General features: G+C 35.4%; 2 protein-coding genes across 2 annotated transcripts; one reads left to right on the top strand and one right to left on the bottom strand.

Annotated features, from left to right (window-relative positions):
- Positions 1 to 1,217: 1,217 nt before the first annotated feature.
- LOC145134073 (ABC transporter I family member 19-like) lies at positions 1,218 to 3,136 on the bottom strand. The gene is made up of 6 exons (XM_079068995.1): positions 2,919 to 3,136; positions 2,281 to 2,441; positions 2,143 to 2,194; positions 1,925 to 2,061; positions 1,756 to 1,842; positions 1,218 to 1,686 (listed from the first exon to the last, which is right to left on the bottom strand). The coding sequence occupies exons 1-6, from the start codon at positions 3,052 to 3,054 to the stop codon at positions 1,432 to 1,434; spliced, it is 828 nt and encodes a 275-aa protein (XP_078925121.1). The 5' UTR covers positions 3,055 to 3,136; the 3' UTR covers positions 1,218 to 1,431.
- Positions 3,137 to 16,482: 13,346 nt separating this feature from the next.
- On the top strand, positions 16,483 to 20,801 carry LOC145132702 (dolichyl-diphosphooligosaccharide--protein glycosyltransferase subunit 2-like). The gene is made up of 19 exons (XM_079067592.1): positions 16,483 to 16,611; positions 16,710 to 16,855; positions 17,241 to 17,430; positions 17,511 to 17,600; positions 17,741 to 17,803; positions 17,912 to 17,981; positions 18,124 to 18,188; positions 18,264 to 18,318; positions 18,390 to 18,514; positions 18,596 to 18,711; positions 18,790 to 18,961; positions 19,054 to 19,143; positions 19,230 to 19,372; positions 19,444 to 19,555; positions 19,630 to 19,713; positions 19,786 to 19,866; positions 19,952 to 20,176; positions 20,284 to 20,406; positions 20,496 to 20,801. Exons 1-19 carry the CDS (start codon positions 16,561 to 16,563, stop codon positions 20,610 to 20,612), a joined length of 2,118 nt encoding a protein of 705 aa, XP_078923718.1. The 5' UTR covers positions 16,483 to 16,560; the 3' UTR covers positions 20,613 to 20,801.
- Positions 20,802 to 21,209: the final 408 nt, after the last annotated feature.

The following is a 21,209-nucleotide window of genomic DNA, read 5'->3' as shown; positions in this document are numbered from 1 at the left end:
TAATCTTTCGGTATGTGATAATTCAAATATGAGGTTTTGAGTTGAATAATATAAGACTTAACTTTTACGATTTGGTTTTCAAATCCCACAATTTTTTGAAATGCTTAAATTAAGGCCGACCAATATAAATAATTTATTGATTTAACTGCAAGTTATAATTTAATTCATACCATAAATTGAATATTCATTGAATGGACAACTCCAAATATATAGATCTAAATGATTCTTAAATCTTAACTATACCAATATCTAAAGCAGTCAAGTGGATACAAACTTGGGTCAAACCAAACCTAATTCTGCATACAAACAATAACCTCTCCACCAACTATTCAATGCCTCATAAATTACAAGTTTAACTTCAAATTTTAAAATAAAAACAATTTACGATATGTTTGTTGCCCATTGCAGAAATACTGATTAGAAATTAGATTGTTAAATAATGTCTATTGTATGGATTATGACCAACCACGCAAGAAATTGAAACCGTATGGACCATCTGTGTTGAGAAAAAAAAAGTTATAGACTGAAACTGTGACTTTGTAAAATAGAAGGACCATTTATGTAATTTTGTCTTCATATTATTACGGAAATGTTGAATATGAATCCTATTCTCTTATCATAAAATTGGACAACAATTTAGGACACATTTGTTGGCTATTATGGCAAGGTTGAATGTGAAATCCAAATCTATGACCAAATACATTAATGCACTATAGGATTTTAGCCAAAGGTTTATTATATCAAGAAACAACAACCATAAAATTCCACCAAAAAGACTTGTTCTAGAACTTAGAAAAACATAGTACATAACATAACACAAATTATAATGTGTTTAGCATTCATTGAATGGAGCCTGATAATACTTGAAATATTTTGTCCCATCCGAAAGTGGGACCAAGGCTCGTTCTTGATCTCTCATATGTGCAAAGACAGTAATGCCCTCCTAATTTCTTATTTTCAAATGACCCTATAGAGGTTTGCCCACTGATTATTGTTAGGTAATGTTAACTAAATATCACAAGTCAATTTGTCTTTGTTATCCAAGAGAGGATTATGATTATTCTGTCAAAAGATTTTGGGCGAAATCTAACATGATTATCTGGCACTTAAAAATGCCTTCTTAGTCAATCTTGAAACAAACATTTTTTAACTGATTAACCATGATCATCATTGCATTTGTGAAACAACATATTAAATCAAGGGTAAGCTGCCAAATATAAAGCAAACCAGAAAATCAGAAATGCATTTCAAGTTGTAAAAAACATATGGTTACATACACATCATGGAACATCAATGACCTATAACTGTGTATCCTAATGTCCCTAAAGACAAAAGAAACAACTTTTTACAATTAATAATAGACAACATACCTACAAACAAAAGGTTTTATTAGTTTCTTTGTAAAAACTTATAAATTGTTCAGAAAAATAATCATCTGTAATATGCCATGTGCCTGGAGGAGTTTCTGAAAGGGGAAGAATTAACAGGTTTCTTTTTTGGATTTTTGGTCTCAGAACGCAGCCATGACTCAACCACTGATAACAGGTTTGATGAATTCTTCATTTCTGGAAGATCAGACAATTTTTCATACCTTTTTAAATCTCCATCTTGTATGTAAGCCAGATCTGTCGCCCATGATTCTAGGCCATCAAATATGTGTGTTGCATATACAATCGTACATCCTCTCTGTTACAAATTACAATTGTATGTTATACTTGTACCAAAATAAAATTAAAAAAATAAATAAATAAATACCTGTTCACATTCCTCCTTAAAAAACTCTAGCAGATCCATCCTTGCAACAACATCAAGGTCAACCGTTACTTCATCTAGCAAAAGAACCTGAACAAGAAACCCATTCAAACTCAATTCCAAGATACTGTAAACCAGTCTGATTGTGACTGTGACTGTGACTGAGACCGACCTGAAAAGGATGAAGGAGGCCCAGGCAGATTTGAACTCGACGTCGTTGTCCATCCGAAACTTTATGCATCCGCCATTGTAGATCGATGTCCAAAAGGTCAATCAATTTTTCTCTTCTAATTGGGTCAATTCCTTCAACTGCTTATGAGTAGATTGATTGTTATATAATGAAAAATAAGATGCAATAAATCATCTTTGTGGATCCAAATTCCAACCCACCTCCAAATATCATGTGTTCGGCAGAAAAGTCTCCCTGTAGCGGCACATCTCCCTGGATTTATCTCAAAAAGTTCAAAGCTTTATTCAATATAATAGAATGTCAAGTAGACGAATTTAACAAAGAGGTTCAAGACTTACAGCTGAACCAATTGTTTTAGTCCAAGATCCACCCAAGTAAGACAAATCACCACTACAAACCAAGTGTGTGTCGTGAAAAGATGAAAAATCTAGCACCCGCACAACATTCCTCCCACCAACCATATGTTTTCCAGCCAAAATCTTCAGCAAAGTGGTTTTCCCTGCAAAGATATAGAGTCAGAATGCTTTCTTAGGGCTTTTTTTGAAACACTAGCATAGGTAGCCTGATTATGGTGCATTTGACAGCTGAGTAGCCAACTGAAATCCTAATGCTAAACTTCAAACAAATAAACCATACAATTTTGGCGCCAGATCCTTCTCCTTCAACCACCATTGTACCCAATATCTGTCTTTCCTAATGTTTATAATTGAAGGGCTATACTCAATCACATACGTACATCTACCCCGTGCAGTTATAGAAAAAAGATATAAAACGATATAGAAATCACTTCAAATCTGCATTTTCGCAATCACGATACCTCATAACTAAATCATTCGATATTGATATGAAATTTTAGAATTCCTGGTTAAGAGATGACCTATAAGCTCCAATTTCACATCTAAAACTTATCAAGTCCGAACACGAATTGCAAACGTGCACATAAACAGAAACAAAGAAATTAGGGTTTCCAAAATACCAGATCCGTTGGCACCGACAAGAAGACAACGAGATCGAGGGGAAATCTTTAGGTTGAAATCTACAAAGATAGGATTATCGCCGCTGTATCCGAATTGCATGCCGTTTACTTTGATACTGCTGGATTCGACCTCCATTTTCGGCTTAATCGTCTTCTGGTATCGGGGAGCTGTGAGTATTTGTACCTTCACGGTAGTTTTGCGTCGCTATTGAACTCGTTTTTTGATGATGTGTACGCAGCTTATGTGTACACTTGTTTGTTCCTGATTTGGTCACGTATATATTTTTTGCTGTCGGTTCCTAGCACCAATGGCAACTAGGTTCGATGGTTGGATGTCAATTTTAATTAATGAAATGGCATGTGTATATTCTTTTACGGAGTAATTACCTTTTTTTCAAAATAAATGTAACGTCTTTATTATACTAAATTTATTTTAGGGAAAATGAATTAAAATGGTAATAAAACTTTTAAAATGTACAAAAAAATTATTGTATTTTTTTTAGTACATAAAATACCATTAAAATATATTTTTTGTACACAATATACCAACGAAGTACACATGTGTTCAAATAAAACCTTGTGGTAACCGGTTATCTCAGGTAAACGAATAAATGACTTAAAAATGTAACAAATTTTATAAATGTTCAAAAAATACCATTGTTTTTTAGTACAAAAAATATCATTAAAGTATACCATTTGTACATAGCATACCAACGAAGTACACATTTTAGTACAAAAACTATCATTGAAGTTTCTAAAATGTTCAAAAAAATATTATTGTTGTTTTTCCAGAGCACAATTTATTAACTTCTTTGTTTTCGGATTATGTAGAACACGGTCATCGTAGATTATTCACCGTCCTACTAGTTCACACCAGTTGTGTACTCTATTTAATTCTATCACTCGATTAGTTTGTATCTAAATACAATCATAGAAAAACACATAACTAGGAATTCATCAATTAAGATGCAGATCGTTCAAGCGCTCCAACACATATGCTTCTCTCTCCACTTTGACTACAAATCGTCATTAAATCAGCCACATGACGTTGAGTGTTTCTGGCCATTTATCTTTCACCGGTGTCGGAGAATTAAACACAACTCTTACTCTCTACATACACGTTTAGGAATTCTCATGACATAACGTCACACTCGTTTCTCCTTTGTGTCTCTCTTGTGTCGCAACACTAATGAACGACTAACATTGATGTATAATATATGTATGTATATAAGGTATATGTGTTTTAGGTTCGATGCATATAATGCGACCGGGAAGCAAAAATGTTTAGCTAAGGTTATTACCTACTTACTTCTCATGTTACCTCAAGAACGATCGAGTGAGGGAATGAAAGAGATTGCACAACTGTTGTGAACTAATATGATGGTGCATGATCTACGGTGACTGTGTTCTACATAATCCGACAATAACGAAGTTAACAAAAAGTGTCGTATTTTTTGAACATTTTGGAAACTTCGTTACGCTTTTAAGTCATTTTTCCATTTACGTGAAGTACTTGGTTACCACAAGGTTTTATTTGAACACATGTGTACTTTGTTGGTATTCTGTGTATAAATAATATATTTTAATGGTATTTTTTGTACTAAAAAAACAACAGTGGTATTTTTTGAACAATTTTGGAAACCGGGTTACCTGATGGTCACTTACAATAGCTGGTTCACTGGTATTTTGTGTACTAAAAAAAGACAATGGTCTTTTTTGTACAGTTTTGAAACTTCGTTACCTTTTTAAGTCATTTTCCCAAAATGTATCAATGCATAATTATGTAACGCCCGTGTTTCTAGACTAGGCATTAATATTGACATAATGGTCTATGTTAACCTTTGTAACTCATTTAGAAGAAATAAAAAGGAATTATGTGAATTTTATGTGAATTATATGTTTTATGCTTAATTATTAGGGTTTAATTAATTAAGAATAAAAATGAGCGTCAAATATAAATATTAGATAAAGCCGATATCTATTAAGAAACTTGTAATGGGCGTGACAAGGATTACGGATATATAAAGAATATCGAAATCCGAGTTATAACGAATAAGTTATGACCTGTCGAAGTTTCGCGACAAAACCGACACGGGGCCGAATGTCGTAAAAAGTGAGTTTTTGATAAACTACTTTTTAGCCTTAGTGATCTAAACGAAACTCGTAGTGTTCGTTAAACCGAGAGTATGTATAAAAAGAACGCCCAAATCTAACTTCGTATGAGGAAGTTATGATTTTTCGAAGTTTCAGCTTAGTAGTAGACAGCTAAAAACTGGAATTTTAGATCGAGTGATTTTTAGCCGACACGACCTAAACGAGAATCGAAGGTCTCGTAAGCACAACGGTAAAAAGTCTGACGAAAACGGACGTCGGATGAAAAAGTTATGAATTTTTAACGGATTTCCTGTCCCGGTCTGTTAAAAATAATAATATAAAAATCAAAGTCAAAATTAGCTAACGAAGTCTAAACGAAAGTTGTAGAGCGTAATTTTACCTACGCGTGCATATAAAGAACGTCAAAAACGGAGCTCGTATGCGAAAGTTATGGATTTTATAAGATTTGGCGCGAAAATCGAGAAAAATCCCCAAAACCGAGGAATTTCGCACACGTGGACTTCGGCCACGTGTCCTCGCTTCGCATCCGACGCGTGTCCGGGAATGGCTGAGTCATCCGAGCAGCTGGCAGACGCGTGTTCGAACCCGGAGAGCTGTCCGAAGCCGCCTCGCCTACGTCCGACGCGTGTACAGTGACTCATCGCATCCGAACCTTCGCATGAGCCACGAGCCCCCTCCTCGGATCCGGACTTCGGTCCAATCAGAAGCTGCCACCGGACCCCTCGCATGCGCAGCCCACGTGACTCCTTCTCGCATCTACTGTCGCGTGGCTTCTCTCCTGACCGTCCGATCAGCAGCTCGTAGCCTATAAATAGGAGGGTGCGAACCCTCCCGGCTAGAATTTAGAAATTGGCAATTTTGGCCCCTTTTTCACTATTTTGGCTATTTTCACATCCCCCGATGCCCCGAGATCATTTCTAACGCCCGGAACACGTCCCGGAGTGCCCGAGAAGCCCGAGAAATTTATTTTTTCGGTTTCGAAGTCCGACCCTCGCAGAGCTCGGTTTCTCAATAAAACTCTCGGTTTTATTAGAAACGATCGTTTTAGGAAACGAATTGCTGCCCGATTTTCATTAAATCAGGTGAGTGTATAGTTACTTTCACCTTACACATAGATATGAAGTATTTACCTTGAAATACGTGCTATGTGTAAATATATTAATTGTTTATTTGAGGTAACTGTTGAATTGATGTTTTATACAAGTTTTAAACTGTATATGTATTTTTATCTACAAATATGTTGGGTAAAACATGGGTAGATGAATTAGATGATGCGTGATGAAATAAAAGTGATGAGAGGTACCGATGTTTAAGATAATCTAGTCATCTAGCAGAGTATAGACAACGGCCACAGACTATTTTAGATAATCCAGTGGAACGTTAGCAGACTTGTAATCGGTAAGTATGTTTGAACTATATGTTCATAAGGTGTTCTCGAACTATATGTTCATTAGGTGTTTTTGAACTATGTGTTCATCCGATAGTTCTTCTTTTTGACACTATTATGTGTCGAGGTACGGGAACGTACGAGAGTACTTTATTAGTATTTTCCCTATACTCTTATTTTGAAGAGCTTTGGAGTCTTTGTTTCTTCTATGAAGTGATCGGACGAGCTTCATGAGTCAGCGTTTCCGATGCCGGATAGGACGCGTGATATCGCAATAATTATACATATATTTCGAGCGATATTTATGTATTTTTAGCTATATTTTGGTATGATTTAAGATAAAAGGTACTTATAAAGTTTGAAATTCCATTTTACAGCAAAAAATCATTTCTGAAGAAAAAGGAGAAGAAAATGTGCAAAAATCCGCAAAAAGAAGTGAAAGAAATTACACGAAGAAAAACGAGATCAAAAAGTCAAAGAATTCAAAAATAGCCGCGTTGGAAAGACGAGAAAACAAAATAAAAATATAAAAAAAAAGAATTTAAATTAATTAATGAGGTTTAATTAAAATAAATTATTGGGAATTAATTATTTAATTTCTAAATAATTTATATTAATTAAATTAATTTAATTTAATTTAATTTGCAAAAGAAAAAAAAATAAAAATAAAATAAAAAGAAACAAAACCCGGAGCCCAAACCAGGAGCCCAAACCCGGAGCCCAAAACCCGGAGCCCAAAGACGGCCTGATCCGTCCACCAGAAGACCCGAACCGAATCCGAGATCCGACCCGTCCGCCCCGCGTCCATTTTCCCTCACAGAAAGATCCGATGTTACCGACCCGACCCCGATCCGACCCGGGTTTAGGATCCGCGCTTTTTTCCGATTATGACGTCATCGACGACGTCACTCGGATCCGATCCATGTCCGGCTTCGACCCAGCTCCGACCCGAGCTCCGATTCGTTTTCTCTCACATGAAGATCCGCGTGTCGACCCGATTCCGACCCAAAATCCGATTCGAAACTATTCAGCTTAAAACGACGTCGTTTTGGCTTCCAGATTTGCCAATTCCGATTCCATTCCGTTTTTAACCATTTTTTCCCCACTTTTTCCTATTTTAAACTCATTCATTTCCAACCAATACTCAATAATTCACCACCTTTAAACTTTCCAACCTTTTATTCCCATCTTTTTAATTCTTTTGAATTCTTTTTCATTAGATCCAATCTCAATTTATTTCTTTTTGGTATTTAATTCTCCCAATTTTTACTATAAATACCACCATTTTTCACCAAAGAGGAAAAGAAGAAAAAAAGGAGAAGAAATTGAATCATACACTTTGATACACAAATTTCTCCATACAATTTCTTACCATATCACCACTATACCAAATTCCACCCAACCTTTGAACCACAATTGGGGATTCAAGAGTCAAAAAAGCTAAGGAATTGAAGATTGCAGTGGCATTAGGGACTACATCGGGTTTGTTTTATCGACATGTTTAACATTCTCAATATGTTTTCTATGTATGTTGTAACCTTAATTATGAGCTAAATTCTCTTTGCTTTCACTTGGATAATGAAACCTTGAAAATATGATTTGATTTATATTATTCGGATATTAATTGTTATTTATTTTATCATGCATATTTGATCATTTATTTGTATATGTTAAGTTTTTGTAATTAATTTTCCCATAACTAAGTTAATATTTTTAAAAGATCACTTTAATTATATTATATTGAATCATAAATTTTTCATAACCATTGATATTTATGACTAGTAAAGGACAATATTCTAGGAATTGGGCAAAATAAAATACTAAAAATTTAACATGTATATTTTATATCGTACGACCAACTTACGATTCCTATTTGTTTTACTACCACTAAAATGAATAGTTTGATCAAATGTTTGCATGATACGAATTAATTATTGTTAATAAAATTGTTAATTGCATGACAATTGTTTTTAATTAATTTTATTATCAAAACGGTAAAAAATTTAGATCATGATTTTTAACCAATTTTAGAAATCGGTAAATAACTAATAATATCCATTGCACTTAATATAAATCATTCATTACTAAAAGATGGAATTAAATCTAAGTGAAAGCATCCTTATCATTCTTGATTCTTAAAAACCAATTCTTGTTCTATATTTATTCTACACTTTAATTGTTAAAATTCTCATTATTGTCTTGTTACTAGAAATTCCCCCAAGTTACTTATCTTTTAAGTTAATTAAGCGACAAATAGTCTAATATTAAATCATACTCGTTTCCCCAAGTGTTCGACATCCGTTCTTACCATTGCTATATTACAAATTCAATTAGGTACACTTGCCTAAGTCGATAGTAAATTCTAGTATCGGTAATTTCAACCTTATAAATTTAAGACTAGATAAATTACACATCAATGCGTCTGGAGGTTATATACCTCACGATATTCAGACCACAGCCTAGGCATTAGTCGGTGTTTCCATTTTCGATGCCGGATAGGAGTGAGTCTGGGGGTTCAGACCACAGCCTAGGCATTAGTCAGCATTTCCAATGCTGGATAGGGGTGAGTCTAGGGGTTCAGACCACAACCTAGGCATTAGTCAACGTTTCCATTGCCGGATAGGGTGCGTCTGGGGGTTATATACCTCACGATATTCAGACCACAGCCTAGGCAAAGTTCGATGCTGGATAGGGTACGTCTGGGGGCTACATACCTCACGATATTCAGACCACAACCTAGGCATTGATAACTACCCCTGACTTAATTGTCTTGTGGTTCTTTCTTTTACGAAAAAAGGTTCGTGGTTAAACTTATTTCATTCATTTGATATCTTTATCGATCCTTGTTTGCTGCTAGGGGATTTCCGAAGCGGTTTCGTTAGTTGGTTGTTCATATCGATCCTTTAGGCTAGATCTAGTAAGATCATTGTATAGGATCAGTATGTGGGGATCGACGTTGTTAGTGCTTGTAGTATAAGCCTTGGGCAACGATGGACTTCGTGCCTATTCCTTAGGATGAATCCTTAGGAATGAGTGATAGTTGATTCTTAGGGTAAATCCTTAAGAAATAAATAAGACAATGGGGATTGGGTAATTGGGTTGATTGTTTGATGTTTAAGCATAATAAATTATTTATTGTGGGTTGAAAACCCTATATGCTCACCAGACTCCCAAGCCTGACCCACTCAGTTTAATTGTATCACAGGTATCGATACGAAGTTGCTTTACACTGAGAGATTAAAAGAGAAGTAGATCACTAGTGTAAATGAATGTAAGTTTTGTTTATGCTTATGTTTTTGTATTGACAATGACATCCCAATGGTTTAAATGAATAAAATACATTTCTTCGGAAATGATTTGATAACATATTTATTATGTTTTTCTGGGAACAAATTCCGCAACACTTTTAATCAAATGATTACTCTGAAATTATTTCAAAAGCATAAATTAAACCGGTCTTTTCTGGCCGTAAATTTGGAGATGTCACAGATTATCCATGAGAACACTTTTAAGAAATTAGGACTCATAACCATTTCTCATAACTCACCATGTAATCTACTTAATATTAAGAAATAAGAAGCATTACCTTATTAATGATGCTTAATATTTGATCCTACTTGAATTTCACTTAAAACACGCTTGAGTTTCTCTTACATACACTAACTACACCGAGAACACACATACAAGTGTTCTAAAGAGGACGTTTGAAGATGGAATGGGTAAAAAAAAATGATGTGATCATTTTAGTGGGTGTATGATCCCAATATAGTTGGGTACATATAACATCAATTGGATGACTATAAGAGTTAGTTGTCCTAAAAATGGACCAATTTGCATTGTCACGCTCCTTTACGCGCCGTCAAACCAGTGGTCAACTCTGGCACACGGTCTGCATGGTCTAGGGGCATTGTTTGTGTGGAGGCAGAACCCACACTTTCCTCTCACATTGTTCATGTGGTTGTCTGCACGACATTCCATGCCTTAGCCAAATGTTATGATTCATATTTACAACCCAACTTATTATTATTATATTATTATTATTATTATTATTATTTTGCAAATATCACAACACTGTCATATAGATTCCAATTTCCATTATATTTGTATGAATGGAAAGTTTTTGATGAGTACTATAACTTCTGTTTATAGACATTGGATTGAAGATGTACATAATTGTAGTTATTAAGTCATAAACATGGGTCTATATTCACTTTTTTCCATTTTTATGCCTTGGATTAGTCATGTTTAAAGTGACCACGATTCCTTCATTCTATGTCTAATTATCCTTAATGTTTTTCCTATGTTTTCATTGATATAATTTCTACAACTTTTATTTATAGAGTTACCCTCTAATTCATCTTATATTTTTAATTTATCAAGCTCTAAAGATGATACATTTGGAATTGTATAAAATCCTATCAAGTTTGATAATTTTTTCTTCCAACTTTGCAAGCTCATAATTGTTCAGTCTTTTACTAATTATACTGATTCTTTTTACATTATTAAGTCTTTTACTAATTATACTGATTCTTTTTACATTATTAAGGCTTATATGCCTTCTACCAATTCTAATATTGCTTGTACATTTTATCCGTATTTGTATTTGGTTAGCTTACAAAAGCTCAAAGTTGACACTTTCATTATTTCATAAAAAATCTAAAATTTATGATTCTTATAATATTACCCTCACACATGTATTCAATGCATCAAATGGTCATACGAATTCAAAATAACTCTTAATAGGTTCACAACCGAAATTTCATATTTTTAACTTAAATGACTAAAACACCTTTTTGTATAGAGATTCATATTCAAACAATATTTCTATTGTTCTCAAAGATTTTATCATAAACTTCTAACATCCTAATTACATAAATTCTAGGATGTTACACCTTATGTGTACCCATGTACTTCATAAAATAATAAACATCCCTATATTTCTTAAGAACAATAAGTCTATAATCTAAATCATCGTTTTGGTTTATTAAAATGATAAAAAAAATGGGTATTTATATTAAATAAACTAGTTTACACATAACTGCACATTGTTCGATAACAAAAAGACTAATGTCAAAGTAATGAGCTCCTTCATGTGAGAATTAACCACACACCAGATCGTTGGTGGTGTAACTTAATTGATGGTGGCGACTTTTCGGTTGCTATTACAAGACAACACATTCGAGATAACACCTTACATAATACAAATATGATCACAAGATGGTGTAGATGTGTTCCTAGAAAGGTAAATGCTTTCCTTTGGAGAACTATGTGTGATCGTTAACCCGCCCGTCTAATATATCTCCGTAAAAAGATTTAGATCTTCGAAATATTAAATGTTCGATATGTAATTCTGGAGTAGAAGCAGTTAAATACATGTTTTTATGTATGAAAGTGGCCATAAAGTTATCGAGGCTGATTGAGAGGTGGTGTGGAATCCAATTCCATATTGTCAATAACATACAGGAATGGATGACTTGGCTTGATCATACAACAATGACAAATCAAAAGAAAGATAGACCTGAGGTCGTGATGCTCATCACTTGCTGGATGTTTTGGAGATATTGAAATAATATTGTGTTTGATTCTTGCATATTGCGGAAAGACGCAATCTTTGATAATATTGTTTTATGTTCTTTTCTGTGCTATAAACATAGACTGTCCAAAGTTGTTTTTTGGAATGATTGGTTAAAAAATCCCTTGTAATATTCCTTCTAACAATCTGTTAGAGGTATGAATATATAGTTCTTTTGTTGTTCAAAAAAATAATCAGCCATGATCCTTTTAGCCTCAATGTGTTTTTTTTTCATAATGAGTTGGTGAATACCATTTCATGACTAAGTTATATGCCAAAAAGATTTTCACATGCATATGCTAAAAATTAAGGACCCATAAAATCACAAGAAACACAAATACTAAAAATCTTATACAAAAAGATAAAATAAACAAAGAAAATTAAGATCAACATTATATAAACATATAACATACCATACATAACTTATTTTTTCATACTCTGTTTATTAACCTTGTATCTTCCACATGAACAACACCATTTTTAAAGTAAAAACATATATATATATATATATATATATATATATATATATATACTACTACTACTACTACTACTACTTTGGAGCTAATGCTTACTGGTAACTAAGCTTGATGGTCTTTTCAAATGAAAATGAAGTTAAACAGATAAATTTTGGGATAGGTAGTTGACGTATGACGATCAAATCTAAGGCGTTATTACTTTTTAAGAGAGTTATAGTAATGAGTAGAGATGCACACAAAAACCGGTTTCACTATTCAAAACCGGATTGGGTCAAAACCGGTTTTGACCAAACCGGATCAGATCGGATTTAAAACCAGATTTTTCAATCGGATTGTAATCCTACATTCCAAATCGGATTTGATACCGGATCGTAAACCGGATTTGCTAAAAATCAGATCCAAATCCGCCCCAAAATCCGCTAAAACTCACTAAAATCGGTTTAAACCGGTTTCAAATTGGATTAGAATCGGATTCAGATTTTGGTTGGAACCGAATCAGATTTTGACCGGATAGGATTTTTGATGATGTAAGCGAAACCGGATCAGATCCGGACCGGATCGGATCAGATTCGGGTTTTGTGCACCTCTAGTAATGAGGAGATAGGAACTAAAATAAACAATTTACCATCGTGTGTAAGTGTGTAACGCCTGTGATGTAACGACTTAAACAAACAATGAAATACTGATGAACCTTCTTTGTAACCAATGATAAAATTAAAGACCGTAAAAGACTAAAAGTTGGACAAATAGTGCAAAGTTTTGAAAACCACATGAATAATTTATGACGCTGAAAAACAACACAGATCATTTATGCAAGACAAAACTGCAAAAATGGTCCATGTGGTATGTCGAAAACTGCCACTTTGGTCCAGAAAGTGCAACATTCGTATTCTGGTAAGTTTCCTTTTAGCCCTTATCGCAAAAATCCTTTTCTTTTTTGGTCCTTGGCTAGTACGCGAGGCGTACTAGCTCTTTGCTGATTGCGGACTTCACCCACATACGTTGGGTGTATGTGGGAGTATGTTGGGCGTACGCAAGGTTTGGGCAAACCCTAATTTTTAGGGTTTAAACCACCTCTTGGACATTTATTGACCGGCCTCCATCTCCCTATACCCTGAAAACAAAACCCTAAGTGCATTTGGTGATATTTGAGCTTGAAAGTGAGTTTGTTGGTGTTTTGTGGTGAATAAAAAGAAGAGGAACACTTGGAAGAAAAGCTTGAGCTTGTAGATTCAGAGTTACCTTCACATTTGCAAGCCTTTTGAGGTAAAAAGCTCTCACCTTGATGGTCATTTGTGCTAGATATACTTTATGGTATTATTTAGGCATTTTTGAGTATTTTGAATTAAATTTGAGCTTTTGATATACTCCAGAAGCAATGGATGTTAGATCTTAGCTCTATAGAGGCCCCTTGTTCATAAAAATGTAAACTTTGTGAAAGATTTTGGTTCATGCAAGTGTTAAGAGGTTTATTAAGCTTCTTTTTGAGTGTTGAGTCCCATTAAGCCATGCATGGGTGTAAAGTTGCCAACTTTACGTATTAAGTCACCCTTAGGGACCAGATCTGAGAGTTTGATAAAAAGTCTTAACTGTTTAAGTGCTTAATGAAGAAGTTTGGGAGGCTGAGGCGTACGCTGGGCGTACGAGCTGAGTACGCCCCACGTACTCAGCAGAGGAAAGCATGGGCCTGGCGTTCATGGGTTTTGGGCCATGCTTTGGACTTTTAAGAATGGGCCTTGATGGGCCGTTAGACTTCTGATTTGGGCTTTTGACTAGTATATTGGGCTTTAGGTTGCCATTTAGGATTTGAGCCTTTTGAGTAGTTGGTTGGGCCTTGGTTTTGGGCCAAGTAAAGAAAAAGGGTAAAATGGTATTTTACCCTGGTTATGGGCTAAGTAGCTTAGATTCTTGGTTATGGGTTGAGATCCAATTATTAATTGTATATTATTTTGATGATGATAGCGTGGGGATTTTCCGGACCAGTAGACCGAGATTCATTCGAGTGTTTCAGTAGCTAGAGGTGAGTTTCCTTACTGTGTTTAGCGGGTCGAAGGTACCAATGTTGGCCCATGGTTTATTGTGTTAAGATGCTAGATGTATGCGTGACTCTTGCATATGTTAAGTGTTTATATGTTTACTGGATGGGGCCCAATGACCATTCTGTATGCTGTTTATCTTTGTGATTATTGCATGTGTTATGTGTTTATCTGTTTATATGTATACCGGACGGATCCTGATGCCGGGCGGGGGCCAATGACTGACGGATCTGTATATCGAGCGGGGCCCAATATATGTTTATTATGTATGGTATGTGGTATTATGGGGAACTCACTAAGCTTTGTGCTTGCGATTTTTAGTTTCTGTTTTCAGGTACTTCTGGTTCGAATGGGAAGAGCCTGGGATAATTGCAGCGCACACACCACCTCGTTCCGCGTTTCATGTTACTCTGATGTTTTGTGTTATCGTTGATACACTTGTTTCACCATGCTTTTTATGATGATGTTTTGGATAATAGTTTTATTAATTTAAATACACAAATTTTTAGTCTTAATTTTTGGGACATTACAAAAAGTTTTGGACTTGCGCCACTACTCCAAAACTTTCATTTTGTTCCGAGTTTGGTCCATTTCATAATTGGAATTGTGTGTGGAATGACCTTTTTACCCTTTCTATTTAGTTTTCCCTTTTCTTTTTTATTCACTTTACTATTTATCCAATTAAAATAAAGCAAAAATATATTTTACCCTATTAACCCAAGAACTCTTTAACAAACTTTATCTCTCTCTCTCTCTCTCTCTCTCTCTCTCTCTCTCTCTCTCTCCTTTTTCATGTCTACCGGAAAATTGACCGGCCAGGTGGCCACATGTGTACCACTTCTAATCCACGGTCGGACCACTCTGCTGCCAAAAACTCTCCACTGACCTTGAAACATTTCCGACGACGACTTCCAGATTTGAAAGTCAACATGAAGATCTGTCCTCTTCTCTCCAGATCTACATCCACTTGCCATGGAGGTTTTCGATCTAAACAAGTTGCCTCCGGTGACGAACACGTTTGATCCCTTTGATGACAACAAACATATGGTCCGAGCCCTTGATTTTCCAAAAACAAATAGGTGGTATGAGCCCTTAGTCAGAGGTGATGGTTCAAATTTATGTTGTCACAACAAACCCTAGCGTCACCTCTCACCGTCGGAAACCCTTAGATCTCCAGCAACTCTGATGTCAATGTAGGTCGTAGCTTAACATTTCCAGACGATGGTGTCATTTCGGTGTAGATCTGAAGCATTATTGTGACGTTGCAACTCGAGGTCATAGATCTGTGTAGGGGTTTTAGATCGACGACGAGGGTTTTCAGATAGAAGGTGAGAAATAGATCCGACGAGGGTTTTCACTAAGCTAGGTGGTAGCGAAACCCTAATCTAGTCAGAGAAGATGAAGGTCAGTGGTGACGATTGTGGCTTCTGGCAGTGGGGAACCGGAGCTCTGGAGACGTTAGCTGTTGTTGCTACGATGAACAAGGACGACAATGTAACCCCGATCTGTTTCTTAGTGGATGAAGAGATGGCCGACAGTTTTTCCGGCGAGAATGACATGGTGATGTTTTCTCCGTGTAAAAAGCAGGTGTAAGATGCCAAAATGGGTATTACACACACAGAGAGAGAGAGAGAGAGAGAGAGAGAGAGAGAGGTTTTATTTTGTTTTTTTTAAAGTTTTGCAATAAAAATAAATTAAGAAAATAAAGTAGAAAGGGTAAATCCGTCAATATAAAGAGTCTTAAATTTTATGGGCCAAACTCACAATAAAATAAAAGTTTTGGACCAGTGGTGCAAATTCAAAACTTTTTGAACCAAAGTGACAATTTTTGACAAACCACACTGACAGTTTTGTCGATTTATAATTATTTTGGAAAAAATAGTTTTACACAAGTTGGTTAGTTTCAAAAGTCGGATGAAATAACAGGGACCGGTATAGTACAAAGAAATATGTAAGGTAAAAAAAGAAAAAGTATTTCCCGATACCTAAGCTGCATTCGGGCGTTGAAAAATAGTCCGGACGAAGACTCAGAACTCGCACACTCGACTGGTGTCGCATGCTCGAACGCTCTCAAGAACCTGTATCTCTTCGACGGCCGATCAAATTCGTAGGATCCCGATTCAATCTGAATTTAGTAGCTTTGATCTCATTTGTAGGTTTTAGATTTCTCTAGTTCGTTCTTAATTTATTGTTTTCTTTATACAGGCAATGGCGAGAAAATTGGGGTTTATAGTTGTACTACTAGCAGTAACGTCGATCTATGAAGCGGTAGCGATATTTCATCCGATCTCTGAATCTCACCGGTCCGCCGCATTAGAGCTGTTCTCCCCTGCCGTTGGATCGTTTTCGAGGTTGGCCTAAACCCTCCTTAAACTTCCACATCGACTTTGTTATATAGTTGAATGCAGCGAATAAGTATATGATTATCTAGTAAAATTATCGATTTCTTTGCGTGATGCGGTTCATACGATTTCATTTTGTGTTTTTATTTACGGATTTAAAACTTTAGTTGCGATGAAATGACAAAGCTTATGAACACTTTGAAACTCTTTGCGTGATGCGGTGAAATTATCGATTTCTCTTAGCTCTTTTACCAGACCAAGCTTAGGAACACTTAACTGGGCGATGTTGGCCTCAGGCTGTGAAATGTAGAGGCTGATCTTTTGCACATTTCTCAAGCTTGAAAGTGGAATATGTTTTTCACAATTAGATATCTGATCGAGTGTTCCATTTCAGCTTAGAAGAAGCCTATGAAGCATTAATCACCTTTGAGGTCCTTGGTTTAAAGAAACCTGAAATAAAGGACCACACATGTAATTCTGTGGTGGATACTCTGTCTTCACCATCTTCAAACTCTAAGGATTTGCACCATGCATTCCGAGTTAATGGGCTATTAAAATGCAAGATCAGTACAGGAGATTTAACGGTATGATTAATCTCACACCATGTTTTGCTCATAATTTGAAACTCTTTGTTCATATCTCTTACAAGTTTGAATGCTCTTAGGGCATTGTTTCAAGGCTTAAAGATGCCGTCAAAGATGCAACAACCCTTCTAGATTATTATCATTCAATAGGAGGTTTGGTACTTATTAAGGTAACTGGTCTCTTTTGGAAAAAAAAGTTATACTAAAGCTACCAATTGTAAGGAAAATTTTCAGGTTCCTTATTGTGTATTAACATTAGCCATGGATTTACATTCTTTCATGGCATAATTACTCTGTAATCTTCATGCAGGATCAGAATCCCGAAGTTGATGTATTTCTTGGGAATGCTGATGGGATTTTACGCTCCATAAAGGTTGGTTTTACTTTTACTTATATTGTGTAGTAAGTAACAATATTTTCTTCCTTTAAAGCATAAGCTTGTCCTATGTGAATGTCTAGTTGACTTATTCATTATTCCCAGGCTCTCAGTCAAAGTGATGGAAGGTGGCGCTATAGTTCTAACAATCCTGAATCCAGTACTTATGCTGCAGGTAACCTTTGTTATTAAATCAAAAAATTATTAATGTTTTGTGGTGTTTCTAAAGGTTGGTCAAAGTATGTTTGACCAGTCTTCAAGGGTCATTTTATTTCTTCACGTACTCACTAGTCGCTACATGTATCAACTTGATTCAGGACTAGCACTTGAAACCCTTTCTGGAGTTATTTCATTATCAGCTACTCCAGTTGATGAAAATCTGGTAACTTAATTTACATTCTGTTCAACAACATGAAAGGGTCATGATTTTAATTAACTATTGCACACCTATTTGCAGATTGGTACACTGAAAAAGGATATTGTGAAACTCTTTGACAGCATTAAGAAATATGGTTAGTACATGAACTGTTTACTCCCTTTTAAGAAATTATTGATGATATATGATATCAATATTATTTTGTAGATGATGGAGCTTATTACTTTGATGACAAACTCATTGATGCAAGTGGACATCAAGGCCCACTTTCTGCCACCTCAGCAGTTGTTCGGGGGCTGACTACCTTTGCATCCGCTTCTGGAAGTTTAAACGTTGGATACACTTTCATTTTCTTTTACAACAAACGACTTCTGTTAATCTTATTTTCTGCTAATGTTCTTCAACTATTGCAGATACCCGAGGAAAAGATTTTGGGTTTGGCAAGATTTCTCCTTGGCATTGGAATCCCTGGCAATAGCAAGGACTTGTATTACCAAATTGACGCTCTTTCTTGCTTAGAAAACAATAGGTATGTATATAAATGTATATGTATGTGTATATATATCTTGTTTTTCTTAAAATTATTCTCAAATCATATATTTTGCAGGGTATCAGTTCCTTTAGTTTTGTCACTTCCAGCTACAGTGCTCTCATTGACCAGTAAAGATAAACTCAAGGTCAAAGTGAACACTGTGTTGGGATCTGCTGGTCCTCCTTTATCAGTAAAACTCATGCAAGTTTTCAGCTCCGGTTCAAAAGACGCTTCTGTCCTTAAACAGGTGTTCCACAAATCAACATTTATCATGCCCTTATTGATAGTCATTTGTGCTATCCTAAGTTTCTAGGTTTGACTTTCTTGACCTTGTTTCAGGAACTAAATTATGATCCAAAAGAAGGAATCCACACCATGGATGCCTTGCCAGAAGGTGTTGATGTCGGGGAGTACATTTTTGCTTTTGAGGTACTAAATTTTATAAGATTTTCTCTTTGAACCTTTTTTTTTTTTTTGCACCAATTAAATTTAATACTTTTGTTTCTCTTTCCCAGATTGTCCTTTCTGATCCAGAACATAAGAAAATATATGCAACTGGAGGCCGAACAAAAGTGCCAATCCATGTCACAGGAGTTGTTACAGTTGATAACGCTAAAATTGCATTGCTCGAGGGCGATGTTCTCGAGTCTGAAATAAAGTAAGCCACATCATTTTTTTTTCAGACTTTTGTTGTTGCATTCATTTAACTTGACATTTTTGTATTGTTAGGCTTGATCTACCTGGAAAGAATGACGCGGCAGTATCAGCAAACCACCTTCAAAAGCTTCACTTATCCTTTCTGTTGAAAACCCCACTTGGGAAACCATTCAAGCCTCATCAGGTTTCCAACCACCTCCCAAAATGTTTTTATCTGTTTATTTACTTTTCCAGTTAATTTATTTAACTCACTTTCAGGCATTATTAAAATTGAGACATGAAACTGGGGTCGAGCATATCTTTGTAGTTGGCAACTCCGGGAAACGGTTTGAGATGACACTGGTAAAGTAATTTTTTTTTTCTTTTTCATATATTTGACTTATTTTTTACACTTTCCTACATTCCGAATTTCAGGATTTCCTTGGTCTTGTTGACAAGTTTTACTATCTCTCTGGTCAATACAACATTGAGCTGAGCGTGGGTGATGCTGTCATGGTAAACATTGCATTTTACAATAATCACTTTCAATGAATGAATTATCCAGTCATTTAAAAAAAACAAATTTCTATTTTATTTTCAGGAGAATTCTTTCCTACAAGCTCTCGGGTATATCGAATTAGATCTACCCAAGGCACCCGAAAAGTCAACACACCCACCACCTCAACCCGCTGATCCTTATTTAAGATATGGTCCCAAAGCAGAGATAAACCACATCTTCCGGGTCCCAGAAAAACGTCCTCCCCAACAGCTTTCTTTCACTTTCTTGGGTCTGGTTTTCGTCCCATTCCTCGCATTCTTGATTGGGGTAAGTCCCACATCCCAAATCCCAAATCCCAAGTCTTTTTATTTTATATTTTTATTTATTTAATTAATCGTTTATGGTTCTAAATTATTATTATTATTTTATTCTAGTTGTTACGTCTGGGTGTGAACTTGAAGAACTTCCCTACATCAGCCGTACCTGCCACATTTGCAATCCTCTTCCACGGCGGCATTGCAGCTGTCCTCTTGCTCTATGTGTTTTTCTGGTGGAAGGTACAAATACACAATTTATTATAGTTTGATTAAATGTATTTCTATAGTAAAAACCGTAATAAACATGTTTTTTTTTTTATTGGTGACAGTTGGATCTTTTCACCACGTTGAAAGCTTTGGGAGTGCTAGGGATCTTCTTGATGTTTGTGGGACATAGCACTCTTTCACACCTTGCTTCCACATCAGCCAAAATAAAATCGGCTTGAATAAAAAAAAGACAGAATAGAGATACCGTTACATAGAACATGGCAGCAGATTTTGGACCATGATTATAATTAGAGTTATCAGAATTCAGTTTTGACTTTTTAGTTTGATCTTGTATTGTTATCTAACCATATTCGGATCTTTTTTCCAGAGTCTCAGGTCTAATGTTACAATTTTAGGATTTATAAACATGACACAAGTTTGGTTTTTAAAAACATTGCAAACTAGTTTTATACAAATACACAAATGATTCCAATTACGAATACAAAATAAATATAGGATAGGGTAAATCTAACACCTTGTCTTTTGAGGTTCATTTTGCTTGTCCATTTTTGGACGATTTTGGAGTCATGATCCACGAGTTGCGTAATATTCTTTATGGCAGATTACAATCCGTTTGAAATAGAAATTCTCTCAGCTTTCTAGTTGAAGGTTTCACTTATGCATATCAATCATCTACAATGGTGAATTATTTATAGATGAACCCTCAATCTTGTATAATCATATATTTAAGGTTTAATGAATTAACATACCGCACACATATTTTAGTTTTCAATTGCTTATTTGTTATATCCACAATACCATTTTACAAATATCTA

This window comes from Lactuca virosa, chromosome 8 (assembly GCF_052849685.1).
Source record: "Lactuca virosa cultivar CGN04683 chromosome 8, Lactuca_virosa_CGN04683_v6, whole genome shotgun sequence".
Lineage (NCBI taxonomy): Eukaryota > Viridiplantae > Streptophyta > Magnoliopsida > Asterales > Asteraceae > Lactuca > Lactuca virosa.
Note: the sequence above shows the minus strand (reverse complement) of the source record. Positions and strands in the feature narration are given on the sequence as shown.